The 20355-nt window shown below is 38.7% G+C and overlaps 1 protein-coding gene across 1 annotated transcript in view; it reads left to right on the forward strand.

The window, feature by feature from the left end:
* Positions 1–19331: 19331 nt before the first annotated feature.
* LOC107764298 ((-)-germacrene D synthase-like) overlaps positions 19332–20355 on the forward strand; it is a 31319-nt gene continuing 30295 nt past the window's right edge. Inside the window, exons 1-2 of the mRNA XM_075239690.1 lie at positions 19332–19519; positions 20074–20350. Coding sequence (XP_075095791.1) covers positions 19406–19519; positions 20074–20350 — 391 coding nt within the window. The 5' untranslated portion in view covers positions 19332–19405. The remainder of the gene's footprint in view (positions 19520–20073; positions 20351–20355) is intronic.

Here is a 20355-nt window from a genome sequence, read left to right on the forward strand (position 1 = left end):
TCAAAAAGTTATGCATATCTTCTCTACATATCTGACCCCATCTCCTAAGTAGCCTCATCATTGGTTGACCTTTCCAAAAATCTTTAACCGAAGTCATCTCCTTTGACCTTAGCTTCTGAACCTATATGTCCAAAATAGCTATTGGCTCTTCTTCGTAGGCCAAATACTCATCTAAATGCACTATGTTGAAGTCCAAAACATGTGACTTATCTATATGATACTTCTAAAGCATAAACATGTAATACTGAATGTACCAAAGATAGGCTAAGAGGTAAAGCAAGCCTATAAGTTATTTCACCATCTCTCTCCAACACCTCAAACAGACCAATAAACCTCAGACTCAACTTAACATTTTCCCTAAACCTCATCAAACTTTTTATGGGTGAAACTTTCAAAAGTATCTTTTCACCCTCCGTAAACGCCACATCATGAACCTTATTATCCACACAACTCTTTTACCCACTATGAGCTATCTGAAGTTTTTCATGAGTCAACTTTACCTTCTCTAAAGCATCTCGTACCACATTCGTACCCAAGGACCTAGCATCACCAAGCTCAACCAACCAATAAGAGAACAACATCGTCTATCATACAAAGCCATTAGATTGCTGATCTGATAACTATTATTCTAAGAAAACTCTACCAAAGACAAGAATTAATCCCAATGACCTTCAAAGCAAATCACACAAGCTCTCAACATATCCTCAAGAATCTGAATAGTCCGCTCAAACACTCTGTTATTTTGTTGGGAGAGAGTAGTGTTAAGATCAACCTGTGTACCCAACTATCGTTCTACCACTTTGCAGAAGTGAGATATGAACTGAGTATGTTGGGCCCAAATGATAAAAATAGGCACCCCATGCAAACAAACTATCTCTTGGATGTAGATCTTGGCCAATCTCTCCAAAGTATAAGTAGTAAACATTGGCAAAAAGTGCACGAACTTGGTCAACCTATCAATAATAACCCACATAACATTTAAATTATTAATGCACGTGGTAAGCCTGCCATGAAGTCCATACTGATAGGCTCCCACATCCACTATGGTAATAACGACATTTTGTATCAAACCACCCAATTTATGATCTTCATACTTGACTTGTTGGCAATTCAAATGCCATGAAACATACTAAACAATATCCTTCTTCATCCTTAGCCAAAAATAGTATTGCCTGAATTCATGATACATATTCGTAGCACCTGGGTGAATAGAATAACTTAAAATGTGAGCCTCCTCAAGTATCAACTCCTTCAAACCATCAATATTAGGAATACGCAACTGAACCTATAGTCGCACAACACCATCATCTCCAATGATAACCTTCTTTGTACCACCTAGCTGCACCGTGTCCTTTAGCACTGAAACATAGGGATCATCATATTGGCAAGCCTTAATGTGCTCAAACAAAAATGATTGTGAAACAACACAAGAAAGAACCCTACTAGGCTAATGAATATACAATCTCACGAATCTATTGTCCAAGGCCCGAACATGTATAGCCAAAGACATCTCCTCAACTAGAATGAATTCCAAAATACACATGCTCTCTGCCTTCCTACTCAAGGCATTCGCTACCAGATTAATTTGATCGGATGATAAAAGATAATGATGTCATAATCCTTAAATAACTCAAGCCACCTTCGGTGCCTCAAATTCAAATTCTTCTACTTGAAACATTGTTGAAGTCTATGATGGTTAGTATAGACCTAACATGAAATACGTACAAGTAATACCTCCAAATCTTAAGTACATATATAATAGCTGCTAATTCCAAATTATAAATTGGATAATTCTTTCTTGAGGCTTCAATTGTAAGGACACACAAGCAATTACTCTACCATCTTGCATCAATATATAACAAAGACCAATGCACGAAATATTACAATACACAGTGTATAACCCCGAACATGTGAAAAACACCAACACTAGAATTGTAGTCAAAGTAGTCTTGAGCTTCTAATAGCTCTCCTTGCACTCATCTAACCAACTAAAAGAAATACATTCTAGAGTCAACTTAGTTAATGGAGCTGCAATGGATGAGAACTCCTCAGAAAAACAAAGGTAATAGCCTACCAAATCCGAGAAACTTCAAATCTCCGTAGCAACTATAGGTTTAGCCTAATTTTGATCTCCTTCAATCTTCTTAAGATCAACCTTAATACCATCACCTAACACTACGTGAACTAAGAATACTACTGGGTCTACCTACAAGTCACACTTGGAATACTTCGGATAAAGCTTTCATCCCCTCAAAATCTGAAGAACAATCCACAAAACTGTTGTTCATGCTCCTATCTAGTACGAGAGTAAACCATGATATCATCAATGAACGATGTGACAAAAGAATCCAAATAAGGCTTTAACACCTAATTTATCAAATTCGTGAATGTTCTTTAGCATTATCAAGCAAAATGATACCACTAATAACTCATAATTATAATAATGAGTCCCAAAAGTTATCTTAGGGATATATGAAGTCATAATCTTCATCTGAGGATAATCGATCTCAAGTCAATCTTAGAGAACACCCTAACATCTTGAAGCTAAACAAACAATTCATCAATATCAGCTAATAAATACTTGTTATTGAAGGTAACCTTGTTCAACTACCTATAATCAATACACATACTCATAATACCATCCTTCTTATGCTTCACAAATAACACTAGTGCATCCCAAGAAGAAACACTTTGTCTTACGAATCCCTTATCAAATAGATTCTGCAATTGGTACTTCAACTCGTTCATTTTGGTTGAAGTCGTGTAGTACAATACAATAGATATGGGCTGAGTGACCATCACCAAATTAATACCAAAATTAATATTCCTATCTAATGAAATACCTAGTAGATCCGTAGGAAACATATCCAGATACACTCTTATGACCGGTACCAAATCCATAGAGGTACTACACTAGTATCCTGAATGAAAGCCAAGTATACTAAATGTCACTTCTCAACCATAAGTAGAGCCTTGAATAATGAAAGCATATTACTCATAAAATGACCTAGTGACCCTCTCTACTCTAATCTAGGCGACATCGACATAGCTAAAGTCACAATTTTAGCGTGACAATCAACGATAGCATAATTTGGGGATGACCAAGTCATGCCAAGAATCACTCAAATTCCACCATATCCAACAATAAAAGATCAATCATCATGTCATACCCATTAAAAGTATTAACAAAAGACCGATAAACCCAACTAACCATAATAAAATCTTAGATAGGCATAGACACATTAATACAAATATCCTAAGAATCATGAGATTCCCAACTCAACGCAAATCATCAATCCCCAAATAAGTGAAACCTCCAATAAGTCCTCAAGTAACATCCATCAAACTTGATAACCACTAGATATGTGCCAAGAGTCAATAACTTTACTCAACTATCTAAAGCATATCCAAACTTGCTGAACAATATGTGTTCTGACTGTTACAATATCCAAAGAAGAGACCTATCCTTAGTAAATCAAGTGAATTCTTCACTTTTAAAAGTAAGCTCACTTAGTATAACAAGTCTGAGTCACCCATCAACCTTTGCATAAACCTCAAGCATAGCATGTCATATATACAATAATTCCAAAGTTGACATCGACGTCACCGTTCTCAAGGCATAACAAATCCACAAGCATCCCCTTAATCCTTGGACTTTATCAACACATGTTCGTAAGGTGCATTTATCAATGATACACTCCACCTCTTGGCTTGAAGCCACACTACTCATTGAAACCTTAGGTCTTCCAGGTTCCACTTAATTACCAGTTTGCACACTGATACACATCTTGTACCTATTGGTAGTTTATGTGATACTAAACATAGCACATTTCATGGTATCCTTCAAATGAACCCTTATCATTTGATAATCATTTCATGTTGATCGAGCCATCAAATGTCGTCACAAAAGGTTACATTACACGTAAGGGTCTTGCAAGAGTAACAGGCGATTATTCTAGGTCACCTTATGCGATATGATAAAGTTATGACAGAGTTGAAGCAGGCACTGTCGATGGCTTCAAATAATGCGAATAGACGAGAGCCGATTCCTCCCGGAACTCCTGCGAATCAAATATCGCAGAGGGTCGACAAAAACACCCCGAGGGGTGAAGTTGGCTCCGATAGGGCTGGGGGGAGCAGATTCGGTCCCATTAACGAAAACGGTCCCTTCAAGAATGAACTCTTATGGTTCATGAGGAAAGTGAGCGCCCGCATGGACCAAATCCTCGGCGCACCACCGGTGCTGAAAGGACCAAACTCAAAGAAATATACTCAATTTCTATACAAACTAAGCGCAACACCAGAACTAATCCCCGATGCGGCTTAAAATGCCTCACGTGCCAAAGTACGATTGAAGTTTAGACCCTCAGGAGCATATTACCACCTATACCATCATGGTGAAGAGAAATGATTTAGCTCCTCAAGAAATTGAATCCATTTTACTGAAGAAATTCGGTAAGGCTCTCACGAGGGGAACCTTGACATGGTATTCATTATTACTCGAGCATTCCATAGACTCCTTTGAGATGCTCGCGGATTCTTTCATCAAGGCTCATGTCATGGCCAGAAAGGCACAGGCCCGAAAGGCCGACATATTTAGGATTGTGCTAGGAGAATCTGTTTTGTTACGAGAGGTTGTTACCCGATTCCAGAAGGAGAGAATGTTGCTCCCAGGTGTCCTAGATGAATGGGCAGTTGAAGCATTCACCAATGGACTAAATCCGAGAAGTTCAGATGCTTCTCAAAAACTGAAGGAAAGCCTGCTTTAGTTTCAAGAAATGACTTGGGCGGATGTCCACAACCGGTACGAATAAAAGCAAAGGATCGAGGATGATCAGGTTAGCTTTCCATCATCGACCAAAGGACGGGAGAAGAATAGAGAAAAATCAAAAGACGATTTCGACACGGACAGACAACCTTCGACGGGGCAATTTTTGCCCTACGAATGAACCGAAGGTCGTGCCAGAGGCTTTAAGACAGTAGACAGGTTCTCCATCAACAGAAGGACTGATCGCAATCGAAATAATAGATCACTGCAGGATAGAGAAGCGTCAGGGTCACAAGATCCTTCCTACCCCAAGCTATCAGAATAAAATTTCAATGTCAGTGTAGTAGAGTTGGTGTCAGACATGAGAAACATCAAAGAAGCACAGTTCACGAAACCAATGAGATCTGATCCCAGCCAGAGGGATCCCAACTTGTGGTGCAAAAATCACGGGACGAATGGCCACCGGACTGGGGACTGTCGGCATCTCTGTGAAGAATGGTTATCTCTGAGAATTGTTTAGTGACCGAGCTAAGAACAATTTTGGTCGTAACAGGGACAACGTGAAACCCTCGAAAGCAGGAGAAGATCCCCTCACCAAACGATCAACATGATCTTCGGAGGGAATGAAATCAACAGAGTCACCTTCTCGGCAGCAAAAAAGATGAAAGTATCAATAACCCATAGCAAGAGGCTCCGGGAAGTGGTCGAAGATGGTTTCACTTTCACAAAGGAGGACGTAGACGGATTGCTACTACCACACAACGACACACTGGTAATTTCTTTAAATATGCTAGATTTTAAAATTAACGTGTTCTAGTGGATCTAGGAAATTCAGTTAATATCCTACAATGGAGAGTATTGGAGCAAGCTAAACTCACCGGAGGCATTATTCCGGCGACAAAACTCCTCGCCAGATTTAACCTCGTGAGCGTGACAACCCGAGGAGAGATTTTGCTTCCCACAAACATCGAAGGGGTAATGAAAACAACTCTTTTCAAAGTGGTGGGTGGTGATATGGGATATAACACTATTCTGGGAAGATCATGGTTGCACGAGATGAAAGCTCTACCATCAACATATCATCAATTACTGAAGTTTCGAACGCCCAAGGGGGGTTAAATAGATAAGGGGTGACCAACCGGCAGCAAGGGATATGAACGGAATTTCGGTCTCCAGTAGTAAAGGAAATGGACACGCGACATAGAAACTATAGGAACCGGCGACTGCTGCCGAACTAGATGAAGTTAGCGTGGGAGCAGAAAAGTCGGAATATTATTAGGTGTCGAGGTATTTCCAGGTTTCAAAAGAGACGGATGCAACGAAATCCACAACGGAAGAGCTTGAGCAAGTTGCATTGTTCGAAGAATTACTAGAAAGGAAATTCCACTTGGGGATAGGACTACAACCTGAACTCAGGTCTAGCTTTATTGAATTTCTTAAATGTAATGTCGATTATTTTGCATGGTCGTATGCGGATATGATAGGTATCCCGACGGAGGCATCCGTACACAACTTAAGTATGGACCCCAACATACCTCCGGTAAGACAAAAGAAACGCCATATTGCAGAAGTCAGGAATAAATTCATCAAAGAGGAGGTAACTTTCTTATTTAACATCGGGTCGATCCGAGTGGTAATGTATCCCGACTGGCTAATGTAATTGTAGTTCCTAAGAAGAATAACAAATTTCGCATGTGTGTAGATTATAAGGACTTGAATAAGGAATTCCCGAAAGACTCATTCCCACTGCCAAACATCGATCAAATGATCGATGCAACGGCCAGGCATGAGTTAATGAGTTTCCTATAATGCTATAATGTGATGCCCTTCGGGTTAAAGAATGCTAGAGCCACTTATCGGCGGATCGTGAACAAGATGTTTGAAAAACAAATAGGAAAACTAAGCAGTTTATATATACAATGTGATCGTTAAGTATTTGAATGTAGGTGATCATCTTAAGTCATTTGGAAGAAACTTTTGATATCCTAAGGAAGCATAACATGAAGCTTAACCCCGAAAAAAATGCTTTCGGGGTTAGCTCCGGCAAGTTCTTGGGATTTTTGGTATGGCAAAGGGAGATTGAGGTAAACCCTAACAACATCAAATCCATTGAATATATCGCAAACCAACTGGCAAACATTAAAAAAGTTCAAAGACTCACGGGGAGATTGGCAACCTTGAGCAGATTCATTTCCCGGTCATCAGAAAAATGTCACCGTTTCTTCACACTGCTCAAAAAGAAAAACAACTTCGAATGGACCCCGGAGTGCCAGCAGGCTTTGAGAGATTTAAAAAAAATACTTGTCAAGCCCTCCGATACTTTCTAAACCAAAGGAAGGTGAAGCACTATTAATCTAACTCGCGGTCTCGGAAGTCGCGGTAAGTGCTATTTTAGTTCGTGAAGATGAAGGTACGCAGTATCCCATTTATTATGTTAGTAAAATTTTAACAGGACTTAGCTCTCGTAGTCGTCGCTCAAAAGCTGAGGCCCTACTTCCAATGTCACTCGACAGCCATGGTGGCCACTTTCCCTTTGCGAAACATCCTTCACAAACCCGAACTATCAGGTAGATTGGCCAAATGGGTTGTCCAAATGAGTGAGTTCGATATAGAATATAAATCAAGGACTGCAATTAACTCACAAGTCCTGGCTGACTTTGTGGCCGATTTCAGTCCAGGATTGCTGCCTTTGGCAACCAAAGAAGCAGTAATGGTGTCGGAATTGACATCGGGGGTTTGGACCTTATTTATAGATGGAGCTTCCAACGTAAAAGGATCCGGACTTGGTATAGTATTAATCACGCCTTCGGGGGAAACCCTCAGGCTAGCCATCAGAAAAGTTCTTTTAACTAATAATGAAGCAAAGTATGAAGCTTTGATTGCAGGGCTCGGATTGGCCTGGGGACTTGATTGTGAGGTCATCGAAATCAAATGCGACTTATAGCTGGTGGTAAATCAGGTCTACAGGATCTTCGAAACCAAAGAGGAGTACATGCAACAATACGTGGTGAAGGTCCAGACTCTGTTGGCGCGATTCCGAGAATGGTTGATTACTCATATCCTGAGGGAATGTAATGTAGAAGCAGACGCATTGGCTAACCTCGGATCATCGATGTAAATAAAGGGATCAAAATCCGGGATGGAAGTACAACTGATGAACTCAGTCCTGGATACAGATGGTTACTATGAGGTAAATGCAACTAATTTGCTATGGGACTGGAGGAATGAAATCATCGATTATCTCGAGCACGGGAAGCTACCCGAAGACCCTAAAGCATCTCGGGCGCTGCGCGCCGAAGCAGCTCGATATAGTTTCAAGAGAGGCCAATTGTATAGAAAATTTTTTCAAGGCCCGCTGGCCCGATGCTTAGGGGCATCCGAAGCTGACTATGTTATGCGAGATGTCCATAAAGGGATACGCGGCAACCATTCGGGCACAAGTTCCTTAGTACTAAAGTTTGTAAGGGCGGGATATTATTGGCCCCGCATGGAACAAGATGCCAAAGACTTTGTACGAAAATGTGATAAGTGGTAACGCTACGCACCACTGGTGCATCAACTGGCAGAACCATTACATTCGGTTCAATCCCCGTGGCCGTTCATGAAGTGGGGGATGGACATCGTTGGACCACTGCCACTGGCTCCCGGAAAGGTAAGATTTCTTTTAATTTTGACTAACTATTTTTCTAAGAGGGTGGAAGCAGGTCCTTATCATAAGATAGGCGAGTGCGAAGTGGTGGATTTCTTGTGGAAAAATATAATTTGCAGATTCAGAATACCAAAAGAGATAGCGTACGATAATGGGCCACAATTTATTGGTTCAAAAGTCGAAGATTTAAAAATAAAGAGGATCACATCTTCACCCTATCATCCAAGAACAAATGGTCAAGCAGAGTCAACGAACAAAGTGATTATACAAAATTTCAAGAAAAGGTTGGAAGCGGCTAAAGGTAATTAGCCCGAGGAATTACCCGGAGTTTTATGGGCATGCTGGACAATGGCCAAATCGAGCACAGGAGAAACTTTCTTTTCCCTTGTATACGGTACAGAATCTTTAATCCCGATGGAAGTAGGGGAACCCATCCTTGAGATAATTTACATCATATGAAGAATGGAACAACGAAGCAATGTTAGTAAACTTGGAGCTACTCGATGAGCGCAGGGACTTAGCGCATGTAAGAATGGCAGCCCAAAAGTAGATAATGGAGCAGTATTATAATCAAAGAGCCAACCTCTGTTATTTCAAAGCAGGAGACATGGTCCTAAGGAAAGCAACTCAAAACACTCGGGAGCACAACGCAGGTAAACTAGGTCCAACATGGAAAGGCCCCTACCGGGTTTCGGCTGTCACCGGAAAAGGTTCGTATGGATTGGAGAATCAAAATGGAGAAACATTGCCCTACAATTGGAACGTGGCACACCTCAAAGGATATTATTGCTGATGAACATCACCTGAACTGAAAGTATGTGCTGCACTCTTTTTCCCTTCGTTCAGTTTTTGTCTCAATTGGGATTTTTTAGCAAGGTTTTTAACGAGGCAGCAACAGAAAGCATACTACGAAGACAACAATAATAATACCTTTAATAGCAAGGCACACAAGCAAATGTCCACTCTGTAATGGTTAGATAATCTTTTGCTCTATAGCAAATTTTCACCAGAAAGTTAAGTTTGCTATTGAGCAAAGGTTACCCGACCGTTCACGTGCAGAAACCACTAAAGGGTTTTAAATAGTCCTTCGCTCTATAGCATAAATTCCTGAGGGAAAGTAAATTACGTTACCGAGTTAAGCATTATCTAGCAATTCATTAGTGGAATCTTCAGAGATACAAGACTTCCAGTGTTCCAATTCGTATTTTTTCGCATTCGAACACTAGGAGGAATGATATGAGGATAAGGCAATAATGACTGCCACGTCGACCGTAGAGCGAAAACCAGAAACTTAGTTGTATCATCGGGATCGGGGACTGCACGGTCAGCCCCGTAGAAACAAGTTGTACAAATTATCCATAAGTAATGGCAATTTCTTTCAGCATAGCAAATGCTTATGCACTTTTATTTTTGAAAATAGAAGGAATAAAATGAAATCCTTTTGTTTTTATCTTGTTTCTTGCTCGAACGACGAATTAACTTTGTCGTTTGAAAGTTAAACAAGTACTTCAAATGCTAGTGTCGTAATGAACAGTAGATGTCCTCTTCAAGAGCACCGTAAACATAAGAGGGCCCTCTCTTACAAAACCCATCACGTTAAAGGGTTGGTTTCGGAAGAATTTATGCCCAGAATCAAAATTCCTTCAGGGAAAAATACACCTGAAGCCTTGCAAAAAAAGATGCAAAAAGAAAACTTGCGCAAATACTTAACCCTCACGATAAAGGTTTGATTTCTGATGAGTTTGTGCCCGAAATACAAATTCTTTTGGCGAAAAGAATACACCTAAGGTCTAGCATAATCAGATGCAAACAGAAAAACTTGCACAAAACTCTTAAGCAAAAAAAAGATAATGCAAAGAACTTGCATAAATAATCAAACGAAAGAAAGAACAAACAATACTTGAGCAAAAAAAAACATATTTATTTACACTCACACGCCAAAAACGCATAGATACAAGAATTGGAAAAGGAAAAGAAAAGCTATATTGCAGCATCTCCAGAACCCGGAGGAAGAGAAGTGTTCGCGCCCCCGGGAAAAGTAGATCTATCCGCCGATGGCACAACATTTTGGTCTTCACCAGTTTGGCCTTCACCATCATCATGCTTCGATTCTTCTTCAGTTTTGAGAACTCAGAACCGGAACCAGAAGGACCAAGAGTATCAGGCCCCGCCTAGAGACCATCTTTAGCAGCCAACTCAAGCTTACGGGCCTTAGTAATTTCAACATCAAAGTCAATGATACCAGCTTTTGACTCCTCCAAGGTTTGTCTCCCCATGATGTACATAGCATAAGTTCTTTTCAACAATGAGAGAAGCCTATCGGTGCTTGGGTTCTTCTTTGAGTCGGGTTACCTCAGCATAAAGGCTTTCCTGGGCGGATCAAACAAATTTGAGGCTAACATCGAGGTCGCGGACAGTAGAGTGGAAAATTCTATTATGCTCAATGGTCCCCTTATTATTCTCCTCCAACTGGGCATATTTCACCCCCACAGCAGCAAACTCTTCAGCTTTGGAACTTAAGGCTGCCTCCAAATTATTTAGTCTCTCAGCAGAGGCAGCCTCACGATCGGATGCTACAAGAATGGCATTATGGACTTCAATCCATTTAGCTTTAGCTTCTTCAAATTCAACCCTCAACGGGGAGATCTCTTGGCTAAGGGTTTCTACCTCTTGCTCGCTTTGCTGTTCCAAGAGGCGAGCGGCACTTTGCTCCCGCTCTTCCAAAAGCTGATCCTTTGAGGAAGTAATTTCTTCCTTCTCACGAATCAACCTCTAAAGGCCCTCGAAAGCAAGAAAGTTAGCCTACAAAGCAAGAAAGGCAAGATTCAGGATATGTTTAGGCAAAAATAGAAGAAACAACAAAGGAAGTAAAGAATATACCGATGCAGCATTGTGCATGCCGTTGTTCAACAAGCACTCTCCCTAGAGAGCCTGAATCTTTTCCCAATCCTTCTTTAAAGACAAAGGCTTCAAATAATTAGCAAGATCCGCCGGCCGAGATATCCGGTGGAGACCGACAGAGTGATATTCCTCCACCCATGTGGATCTTCAGAGGGGCCAGAATAATTTTTCCCCAAATTCCCATGAACTTGGGAGTGGTGAAGAGAAACATCTCCTTCATGATCAAGTGCAGCCGGTGGAGATGGTGTAGCAGTTGCTGGTAGGAAAGCTAGGGAAGATGGAGATTAAGTTGATGGCGGTGAATGAGAAGCAGCTACAATAAATGCAGTGTTGGTTGTTGGATGCTTGCCAACCAAAGACGGTAGGGACTCGGTACTCAGCTCCGCAGTACCAGGCACAACAATTGGGGCTCGAAAATGGGAGTTGGCATTTTCTACTAAATCAAACTCCCCCAAAGTGCCGAGACATCGTCCTCGGTTGGTGAAACTAACTCAACAGATTGAGTATTCTTGTGAGTTAATGATGATTGTGGCCTTATGTGTAGAGAAGCTCCATCATCACTAGCTTTTCCATCATCGTTGATCATCACGGTGTCTATGACTGGCTTTGGAGGAGAGCTAGTGATCAAAACTTCTGAAGATGACTCGGGGGAAAGAGTCTTCACCCTCTTATTCTTTTCCCAATCCACGGAAGAACACCTTCTTTTGGTTGCGTGTTCTCTATCCGGAGACTCCATAGTGAAATACTTGTACCCGAAGAAGGCCCGGAGACACCTGTTCTAGTGAGTATTGCTTCAGCAGAATCAGCCCAAACATCCTCCTTGGGAATATGAACTGAACCCGGGGGTAGACCTGATTTCAAGGAAAAGATAGAAGGGATCAATCAATTTCCTCACATAAAAAGCTGAAACAAGGTTAGTCTGAATTACCATGATTTTTGTCCTTCTACCCGTATTTGATGGATAGTTCTCACGTACGGGTCTCGGGCGTAGTGACGTCTAAGATCTTTTGGACTTACTAGCCCAAGCTAGCCAAGTCTTCAACTATAGGCAAAACTTGAAACGAGCGTAGAATGAAGGATCAATACAGATATGGAAGAATCCCTAATCAACTAAATATTAAACAAAAAGCTTACGAGTGCGGTTCCACGTTTTCGAAAAGGATGAAGTCGTTGCCGGAATAATGTCGTTGGTAGCAACTGCAACAAACTATTCCATCCACCCACGGTCGCTATCATCATCCATGCTAGATAACAGGGCATGATGGCTAAGTATGCTGAAATTTATCATTCCCCCACGGAAGATTTTAGGGGAATAGAGATTCATCACATGAGCTAAATATAGATCCTCTCCCGTTTTCTGGCACAGACACCAAAGACAAGCAATCGTCCTCCATACATAAGGACTTACTTATGCCAAACACACTTGATAACGGAGGCAGTCCACAATGACGGAGTCAAGCTCTCCACTTAAGAAACATGCACCCAAAGTAAAAGGATACGTGTAAAAGTATGTAAATCCCTTCTTGAGAAGGGTCACTCGCTCCATTAGAATGGGAGAAATAATGTCCAGATCATGGCAACGGCAATCTTCCTTCACAACAGGAATACTGGAAGGACGAATGGAAGAAGGGTATTTGCCAATAGCCCACGTGCGAGGGAGAGACGAAAGGAGTTTCTCTTCAAAGTCATTTGTTGTAACAACACTTCTAGGAATAATAGAATCCACAGTTGGAGGATAAGCATCATCAACTTTGCTCTTACCCTTTGAAGAGCTAACATTCTTTGAAGAAGAATCCATTGGGATGAAAGAAAAGCTTTTTCGTATTAAAGGGAGTTTCAGAAAAGATTAATTAACTGCAAGGAAGATTTCAGAAAGTTTTGGAAAATTATGGAGTATAAGGGGAGAAAATTGATGCGTATAAGTAAAAGTTTTGGCGACTAAATTCATGGATGTGATTACCTCGATAACCGGCAAAAGCTATGTTGAATCGTAGGATGACGCGTGTTCGAGGTATTAAATACGGAGAGACGTGCGTCTAATCAACCGTCATAAGCCTTCAAAAAGAATCATAGCAATTCCCGCCAAAAGAATGTTTCTACCAATTTTCCGCTGACACAAGTTATGTCACCGGAAAGCAGGGAGACTATCTGTATAGGGTAAAAAAAACTATGCCAAGTGGCCTTCCAAAAAAGGGACACGTGGAACCTAAGATGAGGGGATGGCCAAGACCGAAGACAACTGTTTCGTCCGTCACCGGGAAAAATGACACTCATAAGGAAGTAATAAATACTATCCGCCCGGTAATATTTAATAGGGAATATTCTATGGCATTAAATACGATTACCCGTTACAAGAAATTTGGTATTTATGTTCACCATTACATCTTCATCAATGATCCTCATAATTGACATTAAAGAGGGGTACCATCCTAGGACCTCCTTCCCTAGACGTAGCTATAAATAGTGAACTCACTGTGATGACCCAAAATATCATCTTTAAATTTAATAATTAATTTTATATTCTAAGACCTTGAAAAGCACTATATATTATTCCTCGACTTGCGTGCGCAGTCCGTAAAATTTTTCGGAAAGTTATCATGTGAAAAATGGATTAAAATGTGAATTAGAGGTTTAAAACTCAACTAAGTTGACTTTGGTCAACATTTTAAGCAAACGGACTCGGATCAGTGTTTTAATAGTTTTGGTGGGTCCGTACCGTGATTTGGGACTTAGGCGTATGCCCGAAATCAAATTCTGAGGTCCCTAGCCCGAGATATGAAATTTTGATGAAAAATTAAAAGTTTAAGTTCAAATAGTGACCGGATGTCAAATTATGTGCAAACGGCCCCGGAATAGAATTTTGATGATTCCAACAGCTCCGTATTGTGATTTTGGACTTAGGAGTGTGATCGGAATTTTATTTAGAAGTCCGTAGTGGAATTAGGCTTGAAATGCCGAAAGTTGAATTTTTGGGAAGTTTGACCGAGAGGTTGACTTTTAGATATCGGGGTCGAAATCCGATTCTGAAACTTTTTATAGCTTCGTTATGTCATTTATGACTTGTGTGCAAAATTTGAAGTCATTCCGAATTGATTTGATGTGTTTCGATACAAGATATAGAATTTGAAAGTTCAAAGTTCATAGATTTTGATTTGAGGTGCGATTCATCGTTTTGATGTTGTTTGATGTAGTTTGAAGCCTCAACTAAGTTTGTATGGTATTTTGGGACATGTTGGAATAATTGGTTAAGGTCCCGAGGGTCTCGGGTGGATTTCGGGAGGTAAACGGAATGGATTTCGGACAAAAAGTGCTTCTGTTGCAGAAATTTCGTGCGTGGAGCCAATTGTGGAAGCTTATATCTCACAATTCATAAGGAATAAGAAAATGTGCAAAACATGAAAGTTGTAGTCGTTTGAATATAGGTTCTAGAAAGTTAAACTATGCATTATTTGGACATTTGTACAGAAAGTTATGATGGATTGAATGAAGGCTAGTAGAGCTGTTTCGCCAGAAATTCTGATGCATGGAGCCGACTTTGGGAGCTTATATCGCAATTCATAAGGACTCAAAAAAGTTGCAAAACATGAAAGTTGTAGTCGGTGGATTCAGGTTTCCAGAAAGTTAAACCATTTATTATTTGGACATTTGTACATAAAGTTATGATTAATTGAAGTAAGACTGGTAGAGCTGTTTCTGGTGGACTTTTAGTGACGAAAAATGGACTTTTAGTGATGGATTGGCAGAAACTTAAGGACCAAAAATGGTCATTTCATTCATTTCGTTTTGGATTTTTGGAGCACGGTTCTTGGGCGATTTTTAGGCATTTTCACGGGAAAACATTGGGGTAAGTGTTCCTTATCCTATATTGATTATATTTCATGATTCCATACTCATTTACATCATGAATCCGTAAATTTATGGAAGAAAAATTAAGATTTTTGCAAAAATCTTCCAAAAATAAAAATTTAAGATTTGGAGGTCGAGTTTTTATCGGATTTTGATAAAATTTATATGGGTGGACTCGTAATTGAATGGGTTGTCGGATTTTATAAGTTTCGCTGGATTCCGAGATGTGGGCCCCACAGGCAAATTTTGAGCTAATTTTGGATTTTAATGAAAATATAATATTTTCTTATGAAATTAATTACTATAATTTTTGTTGACTGTATCGAATTAATTATGACTAGATACGAGTCGATCGGAGTCGAAAAATCGAGGAAAAAGCATAATACTTGGTTAAATTGGAGCAAGTCGAGGTAAGTGACTTGTCTAACCTTGTGTGGGAAAAATTTCCCCTAGGATTGGTATTGATGTGATTATTGAAATATGTTGAAAGTCATGTGCACGAGGTGACGAGTGTGTACACGGCTAAATTGCGAAAGATTATATTTTAAAATTGTATAGATCACTGTTGCGCATTTATTAAATTATTTTATCTTGTTATATTCTTCATCATTGATCTGAGATATATACTTCAAATTTGTTTGATCTTTTTCTTACTAATTGTTTTACCTGTTTAGTTGAAACTTGGTTTCTTTTATTCTGTGCATTATTTGAAGGTTGATTTTCTTTAAATTAAATATTATTAATATGAAGTATTTGACATTTTTAAACTTGATATTGAAGCAACGTAGTAAAGATTTAAAAATATTATTTTCCTAAATTATTTACTCCTGAATATTTTTATACTCATTGTAAGGGAGCCGTGAGCTCTTTATTGTGGAAAACTATTATTGATGATTTATTTTGGCATAAGCCGTGAGCTCTTTATTGTGAAAAAATATTGTTGTTGAATTATTTTGGCAAGTTAAATTATTTGAGCACTTGAAGTGTAAATTGTGATATATTGTGATATTGATACGCATGTGGTGGTATAAGGTTTGGGTGTTGAAAGGCATGCGGTGAGATAAGGGTGGCTTGATACACATGGCTAGTAGGGGAACTACTAGAAGTCATGCGGTGTGATAAGGGTGGCTAAAACACGGGATGCTATTTCGGGAAAAAAATATTTTCTTTAAATAAATTGTGAAGGCTCCCGCGGTGATATAAGAAAAATGAGATATTGTGAATTTATTTATGATTTGGGACTACGAGGCGGTACCTCGGGAGTGCCCTTGTTGATATTGATTTATGGCCATAGTTGCTTTTGATTAATTGTTGTGATTTTCATAAAGTTGAAGGAAATTCTGTTTTGATTCCACGAGATATTATTTGTAATTATTTGATGTCATTAAATGTGACATACTATTTGATTCATTTCCAATGTCATTTTATTTTACTACATTGATAAACATTTTACCATGTCATTATTATATTCCAGTAGGGCCTCACCTGACCTCGTCACTACTCTATCGAGATTAGGCTTGGCACTTACTGGGTATCGCTGTGGTGTACTCATACTATGCTTCTGCACATCTTTTTATGCAGATCCAGGTACATTTTACCAGCTTAGACGTCAGTGAGTTACATGCGCACGGAGACTTCGAGGTATATCTGCCAGCGTCCGCAGACTCCGGAGTCCCCTTCTATCATTTTATGTTGCTTCCTTATATTTTATTTAGACCTTGACATATAGAGACATAAAGAATAAATTCTTAGAAGCTTATGACTTATTTCTACCGGGTTTTGGGAGTTAAAATTGTTTGAATTGTAGTTTATTTATTTAAGATATTTATTATTATTCCGCATTGATAGGTTTACTTGGTCTTAGAGACTAGGTGTCATCACGACATCCTACGGAGGGAATTTGGGGTCGTGACACTCAGCTATCATTGTAAGGGTCACGAATTTTCTGGCAAACTTACGCTATACTCTATCCAAAGCTTAATACAATTTTATCTTCTTGCTTTTTAATTTCATTGTTGTTGTGCCGGAACCAATGTTTCTGCTATTTCGTCTCTTTTTCAAAGCTAAGTGGCACACTCCTTTTCTACTCCCAAAAGATATATATTATAGATTGTTGTGGGTTAAAGAGTTTTTCTAATTAAAGTAATAATTTTGAAGTAGAGATTATTTTATTATTTAGAGTCGCCACTTAAAATTTGATTTTTGGATATTCCAAGTCACTTTTTATTTGAATACATATTCAAAAGAAGATTTTACTCTTTTATTATTGATATGCAAAAAACAAAGTCCGGGTAAGGAATTCTATTGACCGGGGAGAAGGTGTAAGGCATTCCCCGAGTCCCGTGATTCTAGCGCGGTCGCTTTATTGACTACAACTTGGCTTGAGTTAATTTTGGACAAACTGTGATTTATTGGCTTTCATGTTTTATCTATCCGCTTTTATTGCTTGATTATTTGTAATTATGGAATTATCCTGAAACGAGGCACGCGTACGTGTACTCGTTTTGTGTGGCGCATCAAGAATCATGTCACGTGTACGTGTACACAATTAATAACACTTTATTAATATTAAGATTGTTTCACCCAAAATTGTGCAAACGCATACATTGGTTTTAATTTTGAAAATCATAATTATGTCACGCGAACATGTACATAATCACGATAATTGATTTATTACTTCGCGCCTAAATCATACTAGCGACATTTAATTTATGAATTATTTTCCTAAACTAGTTTGAGATTAATGTATGGCCAAAGATTATGGAAATCACTTTGTGGATGATATAGTATGATTTGGCCATTATTAACATTAAGAGAGTCATTTATACTATGTAATTTTCATTTGCACATTAAAACTAAAAGTTTCGCTGCTAGTCTAACAAATAAGACACTAATTTTGATTACTATGTAAGGCCCGTGAATAAATCATGTTATGATACTAACAGAATATATCTAAACATTTAACAAACACATAATCTTATAACTTTGAATTTTGATTACAAAAGAAGAAAAAAATGTACTAAATTTCCATGACTTCAATAACAGCGAAACAAACCAAATCAGTTAGAGAACAAAGCAATGGAATCGATGTCAAAGCTGGTCATAAAACAATCACAAAATGAGAATAGAGCATGAAACTAATATAAGAACAGTAGATAAAAATAATGGACCTTTTGATAAAATTATCTCCAAAGCAAACTGTATAGCAACAAAGAAAAGCTCTAACACAGAACCGATGACCATTGAATCATCACAGAACCATGACCGAGACTCCAACGACGGCGGTAAACTCGACGGACGGAACTCTAGTGCAACTTCATTGTAGCGGCATTTTTGGAGTCATTTTGAGGGGGCTATTACCTTAGTTATGAGCTGGTGGTTTGCTAGTTTTAAGAGCTGGTTTAGTTAATTTTTTAGCTGGGTTTCATGGAGGAACAAAGATAGTTTCAAAGCTATTCTAGAGGTGCTTTAATTAATGGAGGCTTTATGGGACTGTTTTATTTTTTTAGCTATTTGGTAGTTGTTTTTCAGCAGTGTTTGGGCTACGTTTTTGGCTAGAATTTTCTGTTTTTGGGGTGTTCAAGCAACTCTAAAAGATGTTCTCTAAGTGATGGAATCCAAGTGTTTTTATACAAGTGAGAGTCGGAGTGTGAGTTATTAAAGAGGAAGAGTGGGAGTGTGACTTGTTAAAGAGGAAGAGTGGTGAGTGTGTTATGTGAGGGAATAATTATGTTTGTGGTAAGATATGTGCTAAGTGACTCGAGGGAGTTGGGAAAAAAGGGGTAAAATGAGTGGTAGAAGTGGGAAGTGAGGTATTGGTGAGATGGGTGAGATATAATTTTTTTAAGTAATTACTATAAAAGGAAAAATAAGAGCTAAAATATGTAGATTAAACTTAAAATATATTTACATACTAAAAAGTTGTGAAAAATTCAAGTATGGTCAAAAATTAGGTGCTCACTAAGTATTGCATTTTTTTTTAATTATCTTATTATTTTAGGATCAAATTAATTCATTTGTCTAAAAACCAATTATAAATTCAGTACCGTTTTACGGGTAAACAAATATCACTTAAGAAGCTAAAAAATGTGGGAGAATTTAATTGAATTGGCCCCATGCAAGAAAGCAAATCATCCACTATAAATAACTACATAATCAGAAGCAAATGTAGAAGTGTTTTATTAGTTTTCGAGTAGATATTTGTCCTTGTATCGTCTCTCCTCTTTTCATCCAAAAAGACGATGGATTTGAGCAAAGGCTTGCCGGTGGGAGTTCATGAAGTCTCTCGTCGCCCTGCAAATTATCATCGAAGCATTTGGGGAGACTATTTCCTTGATTGTGTTTCTGATTCCACGGTAATTTCTGTAATTGTTTTTATATAAAATGCCATATAAACTTGCTACAGACGGTTACTTATTGCTGTAAATCAGCTTAGCTCGATAGTTAAAATATTTATGCACCACTCACGTAAGTAAAACTAGATGTGAAAATATAACGAAAATATTACAAATAATAAATTAGAGTCATGTAAACGGAAGCTTGGTCAGAATAATATTTAGAAGGACTTTACACAAATATTCGATTGGATTCTGTATACTTTTTCTAATCATTATAGATATATTACACATGCACTAATTATACAAAGTTATACACATTATAAATGGAGTATACATATATTATACATATGCATGTTATTTTTAATTTCGTTGTGGGAGCAGCTATTTGTGTTAATTTTTTTATTTTTGAGTGGATCGTCGCTACCTATGCTTATATCATTGATAAATCAATGAAAATTTTATCCTTACTCTTTCTATTTACCATTTGTGCCATGACTAAATTCTTCTTCTATTATTTCTTCATCTTATTCTGCTACTGATGAATCCGCCCTCTTCAACATGTTTCCTTCCAGATTATTAATCCTCTGGAACAGAAACAAGTTCAAGACTTGAGAGAAGAAGTGAGGAAGATGTTAATGGAAGTCCATGACACGTCTTCAGAAAAGCTCGAGTTGATTGATAAAATCCAACGCTTAGGAGTATCATATCATTTTGAAGAGGAAATTGAGGCATCGCTACAAAGGATGTACGAAGCCTACCGTGAATGCAACAACATATATGGGGATGACCTTTATCTTGTTGCTCTTGGTTTTCGTTTACTAAGACAACAAGGCCATTTTGTATCTTGTGGTAAG

The sequence above is a fragment of the Nicotiana tabacum genome, chromosome 19 (assembly GCF_000715075.1).
Source record: "Nicotiana tabacum cultivar K326 chromosome 19, ASM71507v2, whole genome shotgun sequence".
NCBI classification, from domain to species: Eukaryota; Viridiplantae; Streptophyta; class Magnoliopsida; order Solanales; family Solanaceae; genus Nicotiana; species Nicotiana tabacum.